General features: G+C 36.6%; 1 protein-coding gene across 1 annotated transcript; it reads left to right on the top strand.

Moving 5' to 3' along the window:
* Positions 1–1,311: 1,311 nt before the first annotated feature.
* LOC101259484 (potassium transporter 5-like) lies at positions 1,312–6,402 on the top strand. The gene is made up of 8 exons (XM_019215625.3): positions 1,312–1,553; positions 3,123–3,348; positions 3,443–3,691; positions 3,784–3,837; positions 3,980–4,240; positions 4,325–4,492; positions 4,671–4,925; positions 5,030–6,402. The coding sequence occupies exons 1-8, from the start codon at positions 1,431–1,433 to the stop codon at positions 5,551–5,553; spliced, it is 1,860 nt and encodes a 619-aa protein (XP_019071170.2). The 5' UTR covers positions 1,312–1,430; the 3' UTR covers positions 5,554–6,402.
* The last annotated feature ends 2,192 nt before the right edge of the window (positions 6,403–8,594 follow it).

The raw sequence follows: 8,594 nt of genomic DNA, 5'->3' as shown, positions 1-8,594 counted from the left end.
AGATTACAATTGCTTGCAACCTATGAATTTACCTCTAAATTTGTTTCCCCTTAATGTAGCAACCCTACTACAAATAGAGCAACTAAGCAATATCACTATTGCCCACTAAGCTACCCGGCTCTAACTAACTTAGAATTCACTAAGTAATACATGGTTGCCAACTATCCACCTAACACTAAATGACTTAGGATTTGACTAAGCAGCAAACAAAGTTGCCCACTAAATCAGATAACCTCAACTGGTTTAGACTTTTAACTTAACAAACAAAAGATCTAATTACTTTATGGCTAATGATTAGATTTACAATATAAGCACGAAAGTAAAGACCTAAGACACAAGCAGCTCTATCTAATTCCTGTTGCTCTTTTTGTAAATACTTCTTTTAGAGGAGTGATTTTTGCTTTTTGTTCTTGAGAATCTTTTGAATGCAAAAACTAAGGTTGTGTCAATTGAAGGATTTCCTTATTGAGAATAGACACAACCTTCAAAGACTGTCATTGATCGAGGATTTTGTCACACTTGGAGACCGTACACCAACCTCATCAAACTTGTGTACTTTTTCTAGCTGTCAATTGTACGAATAGTGATGCACATGATCAGGTCCCTTTACAAGATCCTTTGTTTGTCAAATCATTAAAACTGTAAATAACACCTGACCTTACAAATCTGAATAGATTAAAACCTCTACTGCTACTACCAACAAACATTATCTTAAACTGATGGAATGTTAGAGATTAAAGTCGACAAATAGGTGGAGAGAAGAAGCTCATGAATCATCATTCATGTGAACTTATATGTGTTGGTTGCACTCTTTAAACACAAATGCTTGTACAAATGATTTACGGACACAAACACAAATTTATGCTCCATCTTAATAAATAATTCGCGGATCTAAGTGGGGTTCATGGATTCAAAAAAATCTATAATTCTTTTGCGGACCATATATTAGTATTAGATAATTAAATAAATATGTATATCTACATTAGCTTGTGAACCTCCTAAAAAAAATTAATTGAAAATGCTTTCCGCACTAGTGTTATGGATCAACAAAAGTTTCTTGATTTATTCAAAACTTTAGAATAATCGAACTCTTAATCCCGACTCTACCTAATTTCAACTACTAAATGTAAAAATAATTCAATCTATTTTTATTCCATTAAATAGAAATAATCTATATATTTCCAAATTTAACTAAATGGATCATCAAGATACACATAGAAGCGTGAGTTGCGGCAGTCCATTGACATGTTTGTTGTTAATATATCTATGTAACCATTTACCTGTGAGACTATTGAGGGAACATCATTTTATCCCATACAGAATTTTAGAGGAAATTCCCACTTGTGATTACTCAAATTGTAAAAAAAAATAATCAACTTTCTCCAAATGAAGGAAAAATTAATATAATTTTATTTTTATAGATTAAAGATATGTCAAGCAATGAGCAAAATCAAGACATTCTTCAACAAGAAGGAAAAAATTTTTCTGGCAAAACGTTAAAACGACATGACTCCTTAGAGTTGGAATCTAGCAAGGTCCCTGGGGTCAAAAAGGTAATAACAATTATAGATTCTTATTTTTACTGTCTTCGAACTAAACTAATTCGGATTCATACCAGAAAGTTTCATATCGAGGGATTAAACACTCTCTATCAATATTTATGACTTTATTTTCGGGTACTTACACTCTCTATCAATATTTGGGACCTGGTTTTTAAAGGGTATGAATGAAAACTCGAGTATGAGGGGTCCCGGCTTTTTGCAAGCTGACACGCAAGCACGGGCTCATTCAAAGGTGTCTGAAACCATTAAAGACATCTGAAACCAGTGGGCTACAACAATCTGTTATGTCAAGAGTGTTCAAAATATGTTATTTAATCACTTTGTGTAACATTTTACTTGTAGATATTTTTTTTCTGGCAAAGAATTGAACACCCTGACTTGCATGTGCCTCCGATCCTGGCTACAAGAGCATGCCACTATATGATCTGATTAACATGTCATTGACAATTAGAGACGGAACACATGTATAGGAGGGGTGCACAATCGTTAACTATGGAGAAAATCATGTATATATGTCTTTAAAAACTGACAGAAATTGAAATACAAGTAGAAGTGCACCCATAAAGGGCATAGAAGTGTGCTTGGTCCGCTGGTATAAGCTCCGCGACCTGGGATCAAAGATAAGGCCCTTGGCACAATTCACATTGAGGAGGAGAAAGAACTTTCGAGCAATATTCAAGAGGTAGAGAATATAGTCAACACTGAACAACGAAGAAGTGAGGAAAGCTCGAAGAATAGCAGCCAATAAACTGGCCATGGCTAACACAGCTCGTAGGGATTTCAAGTGGAATTGAATTGGTTCTGGATTTTGGAAATCTACTACTTATGCAGGTGAAATATGGTCCTGAATCCTGATTTAGGCTAACAAAATATCGACGAATCAGTAACAAGATTTTGGGATAACAATTAATGAGGGTGAACATCTAGAAGATTCAAGTGATTTGAGATTTTATCGATTGAATTCATTATATGGAATACATATTAGGGGGATGGGATCGAAAGGACCTTTAGAAAGACTAATTCAACTACTCGAACTTCATACGTTGAGTTTGTGGCTCTCGAGGAACCATTTTTGGACAACTCTTATATTGATAACTTTCGAAAGAATTCATGGATATGAACATGTAGTTTCTAACTCACACAACAAGATTTGATGTTTTTGGAGAGACAATGTGGAGTGCAATATAATCTTCTCAGCAATGATCATGTACCCTCAAACTTGATCCAAGTCAACTTGCATGGCTTATAATCTGACTTTGAAGATAGCCTGGAATACGAGGTGTTACAATATCTCCCCCTAAGGATCATTCGTCCTCGTATAATGGCCATGGATAGGAAGGAATAGAAATGGAAGATTTGATAATGATCATTGCCCATAATTCCCCTTTAATCTCCTCTTGTTGTCCCCCTAATCTTAATTATTCTTTTGCCAAATAATATACAAGGTAGGGGTCGATGTCAAACCTCCCACCATCATGGAAGGTGAATGCTTGGGTGGATGAATTTCTGTTTTTGAAAAATTGACGATCTATAATAAACTTACTTTTTTCTTTTGATCAGGCATTAGAGTGGTCAGTGATACTGAAATTGGCGTTTCAGAGCATAGGGGTGGTGTATGGAGATATTGGAACGTCACCATTGTTCGTGTTTGCGACAGTTTTCCCAAATGGTGTGAAATTGGAAGACGATATACTTGGAGCATTATCTCTTATCTTTTACACTATCACCTTGATCCCTCTCATCAAATACGTCTTCATTGTTCTTCAAGCTAATGACAACGGAGATGGTAAGTTTATTTAGGGATTAATGATAAAAATGTCTTTTATCTTTAATGGAATATTTAAACTAGTCCTTTTAAAACATATTACTTTTTATTGCAGGAGGTACATTTGCTTTATATTCATTGATATGTCGATATTCTAAGGTGGGATTGATTCCGAGTCAACAACCTGAAGACAAAGATGTGTCGACTTTTAAACTTGATTTGCCAGATAGACGAACACGTAGAGCTTCAAAGCTCAAGTCAAAGCTAGAAAACAGCAATTTTGCTAAGTTTTTTATGCTAATTGCCACAATGCTTGGTACTTCCATGGTTATTGGGGATGGCATCCTCACTCCTTGCATTGCAGGCACGTCGCCTGTCTCAATTCGAAAAATATCAACTTATTTTGAAACGGAGGGACTATTATACTAACTTGATTTTTCCCTTTAATTTGGTCAGTTTTGTCTGCTGTTGGAGGACTCAAAGCAGCAGCTCCCTCCGTCTTCACCGAAGGTAACTTCTTGCATTTTAATTTTCATTTTGCTTTTCCAAAGGAAGTAACATGCCTAAAATGACATTCGTAAATTTCAGTTAGCGTTGTACGATACTTAATAGTGAAACAAGTTGAAATAGTGTTTGTTATCATTGGATGCAGGACGACTTATTTGGATTGCAGTAGCCATCTTGATATTGTTGTTTATGTTTCAAAGATTCGGAACGGAAAATGTTGGCAACACTTTTGCGTCTATACTTAGTTTGTGGTTCATTTTCATAGCTGGTATTGGCATTTACAACATGGTGAAGTACGATCCAACTGTTATAAGAGCTCTTAATCCTAAATACATCATAGATTACTTCAAGAGAAACAAAAAGAATGCTTGGATTTCTCTTGGTGGCGTAGTTATGTCCATAACAGGTATTCATTTCCTTACAACCACTTTAATATGTACCGAAAAACTTATAATTACTAGAGATAAAATAATTGAATAATTAATTGCAGGAGGCGAAGCACTATTTGCAGATGTTGGTCATTTTAGTGTTCTATCTATACAGATTAGTATGTGTTGTGTGACATATCCAGCCCTCATATTAGCGTATCTCGGTCAGGCTGCATTTTTAATGAAGAACATTGACGATGTTGCTGATACTTTCTACAAGTCCATACCTCGTAAGTAAAACATTTGTTCCTAAGCTAAAGTTTTATGCAAATCGGAGTATGGCAAGTATAAATGATGTTGTTAAGATCTCTTAGAATGCTCTTTAGGTGTAAATGATCTTTTGTTTGTGGTAATTTTTCGGGGTTTAACCAAAAAACTCATGTTATGTTTTCTCCTTGACAAGTGCAGATAGTTTATATTGGCCAGTATTTATCGTGGCAGTGTTAGCTGCCATCATAGCAAGTCAAGCCTTGATTTCGGGAACTTTCTCTATAATCCAGCAATCCCTGGCGTTAGGATGTTTTCCTCGTGTTAAAGTTGTGCATACATCAGCCAAACATCACGGACAAGTCTACATTCCTGAAATCAATAACCTTCTCATGTTGTCTTGTGTCATTGTCACTCTTACATTCAGGACTACTGAAAAGATTAGCAACGCGTATGGTAAGAATTTTAAAGAGTTCCCTCTCTTCTCGTATATATATATAAATGTTGATATTCTTAGGTGAAGCAGATGTCTAACACGCGCCAAAATCATTTGCTTACAGGAATAGCTGTGGTGTTTGTGATGGTACTAACATCGTGCTTTCTCGTGCTGGTTATGATCATGATTTGGAAAACTAACATTCTTTTTGTAATCATCTATGTTCTAATCATTGGCACGGTTGAGCTCATCTACATAAGCTCCGTTCTTTACAAGTTCGATCAAGGTGGTTACCTTCCACTGGCTTTCGCTCTGTTCCTAATGTGTATCATGTACGTATGGAACTATGTGTATCGAAAGAAGTATCATTTCGAGCTAGAACACAAGATATCTCCCTTGAAAGTTAAAGAAACAGTAGATGAAACAAATTACCATCGCCTACCTGGCCTTGCAATTTTCTATTCTGAACTTGTCCATGGAATTCCACCAATCTTCAAGCATTATGTGGACAATGTGCCCGCGTTACACTCAGTCCTCGTGTTTGTTTCTGTTAAATCACTTCCTATAAACAAAGTTCCTGTAGAAGAACGGTTCCTCTTCCGGAGAGTGAAGCCATGTGATCTCTACGTGTTTCGATGTGTGGTGTGATATGGATACAATGATGTACACAACGAGGAAGAGTCGTTCGAGAGACTATTGGCAGAGAGGCTGAAGGAATATATACGACGCGGTTCCATGCTTTCGATGAATGCAGCAAAGAGTAACAGAGTATTGACAGAACAAAATAGCAACATTGAATTGGAGATTGATAGTGATATACAAGAAGACGTTACGTTTTCGAGGGAGAGAGATATAGAAGTGGTGGAGAGAGCTTATAGTGTTGGGGTTGTTCATTTTGTAGGTGAACAAGATGTGATTGCAAGTAAAGGATCTGGTATTGCAAAGAGAGTTGTGATAAATTATGTTTATAATTTCTTGAAGAGAAATGTGAGGCAAAGTAGCAAAGTATTTGACATACCACACAAACGTATGTTAAAAGTAGGAATGATATATGAGCTTTAGCATACTCTGACTAGCTACTAGCTATAGTTGTTCGAACTCTCCAAAAATGTTACTGCATTCGTGTCGTATTCTCCAAAAATTCATTAGTTTTGAAGTATTCGTCACGACTCACGGGTCCACAGAGAAGAAGCTTGGCGGGGGTTTGTGTTAAATGCTATTTAAGTTGTAGTTAGTTATGTTAATTGTTTGTATAGTTTGTTATAGTTTGTTAGTTAGTTACATAACCAATTCACATAGTTAGTTAGTGGTTAGTTAGTTTCTAATTTTCAGTTTGTGTATAAAAGAACTCTCATCTTCAACAATGAGGTTAATCTTTCATTTTCAATACATATGTTCACATTATACTCCAATGGAGTTTACAGCTATGGCAGATTGTATTTTGACATGGTATCAGAGCTTGGTTAAGAATCGATAGTAGAGCTTCATCTTCTTCTTCGTCTCTGTTTTTCTTCTCCTTCTAACTCTGTTTCTTTCTTCTTCTTACTCTGATTTGAGTGATTGAGACTTTCTGGATTCGTCTCTGTTTTCCTCTTTTTCCTCTTATTCTGATTTGAGTGATTGAGGTTTTCTGGATTTGAGTTGATTTCGTTAATCATGGCGATCGATGAATCAGGTTCAACTACTACAAGTGCACCCAGCTTGATTGATTCAAGCAATCCATTGTACCTGCATCCCTCAGATAATCCTGGCGCGGCACTAGTTCCAATTCCTTTTAATGGAGAAGGATATGGATCGTGGAGACAAAGTATACTCCGTGCCTTATCAGCGAAGAACAAGCTAAGCTTCATTAATGGAGATTGCAAGAAACCTGGAACCAATTCACATCATATCCGGCATTGGGAACGTTGCGATGACATGGTTACATCGTGGATTCTCAATTCTCTGTCCAAGGAGATCTCTGATAGTGTAGAATATTTCAGTAACTCGATGGAACTTTGGAAGGAACTTGAAGATCGATATGATCAGACGAACGGGGCAAAACTGTATCAAATTCAGAAGGATATCAATGATCTAACTCAAGGTAATCTTGATATTACTGCATATTATACAAAAATGAAAAGGTTATGGGAAGAACTTAACAATCTTTGCAACAAAAATCAATGTGTCTGTGTTTGTTCGTGTGGGGAAAAAGAAAATGTGTATAAGGTTGAGCAGGATTGTCGCTTAATACAGTTTCTTATGGGCTTAAATGAAGTGTATACGGCTGTAAGAAGAAGCATTCTTATGTTGAATCCATTGCCTTCAATGGCCCAAGCTTTTTCAATTTTGATTCAAGAAGAGAAACAACGAGAATTCAAACCACATAATGTGATGAATATGGACTCTGTATCTCTTAATGCTGGAGCTAAGAATTTCAATCGTGGAGGTGGATCCACCAGTAGCGCAGGACGTCAACAGGTAGGGAATTATGTGGATAAATCCCAGTTGTTCTGTGATTTCTGCAAAAGAACAAGGCACACAATGAAAACTTGTTATAAACTCCATGGATACCCCCAAAATAATCAAAATGAGCACAACAAGAATCCAACATCTCAGCCTACCAAGAATCCCAATTTTAATAGGAACACACAGGGATACAATTTTAATCCTAATTTCAACTATAAGCGAGTTGCAGCAAATGTTGCAGCAAATGGCATCTCTGCTGAGTCAATGAGTAATGAAAGGAGTGATCAAATGAAGAAGGATGCAGATGATAATGTGACTTTGTCAAAAGAACAATATCACAATGTTGTGAGAATGCTACATCACTTCCAGACAAACAATGCTGGAGCAATTGAGGATAATCCTGATATGGGGAATGGTTCTGTAACTTTGCAGGTAATACAATTTGTACTTCTTCTATTGATTATGGTAAATCTTCATGCAAACATTTTGAATCAAAGTCTGACTTATGGATATTAGATTCAGGGGTATCTAACCATATGACTTTCCATAAATCTTACCTTACAAACATTAGATCTTTGCCATATCCCATCTTGATAAGCCTACCAAATGGGTACAAAGTAAAAGTGACTGAGCTAGGAGATGTAACACTTACACCTAGAATCATTCTATACAAAGTGTTGTATGTGCCTTCCTTCAAATTCAATTTAATTTCTATACACTCACTTACTGTTCCTTTGAAAGGCACTATAATATTCAATGATACTGCTTGTCTATTGCAGGCCCCTTCAATGAAGAGGCCTCAGGAAATTGGTAGGTGCAAGGATGGCTTGTATTTCTTGTGCTCGAAGTGTTTGATGCATAGCAGGGCTGAAAATGCTAACACCTTGTTGAATGCCTTGAATCGGACCCGCTACAAACAGAAAGGACGGGTATACAATGTTGTTGTATTGGGCCCTTAATTATCTGTCAATTCTGTATTTTGGGCCCAAGCCTGTTAGGGCGTAGCTTAGCACTATATATAGACGCTATGGGAAACCCTATTCTGTAATTCTGTTTTTGCCTCTCCATAATAAAACTGCTCCCTCTCTTCCCGTGGACGTAGCCAATTTATTGGTGAACCACGTAAATCTGTTGTCTTGTTTTTCGCGTTTATATTTTCTCGTATTATCTCAAATTCCGCACAACAAATTGGTATCAGAGCCTCTCGGTTAATCGGTGTTCTTGGAGAATTCGAGATGTCT

Source organism: Solanum lycopersicum, chromosome 9, assembly GCF_036512215.1.
Source record: "Solanum lycopersicum chromosome 9, SLM_r2.1".
NCBI lineage: Eukaryota > Viridiplantae > Streptophyta > Magnoliopsida > Solanales > Solanaceae > Solanum > Solanum lycopersicum.
The sequence above is the reverse complement of the archived record's forward strand: the minus strand, read 5'-3'. Positions and strand labels throughout refer to the sequence as shown.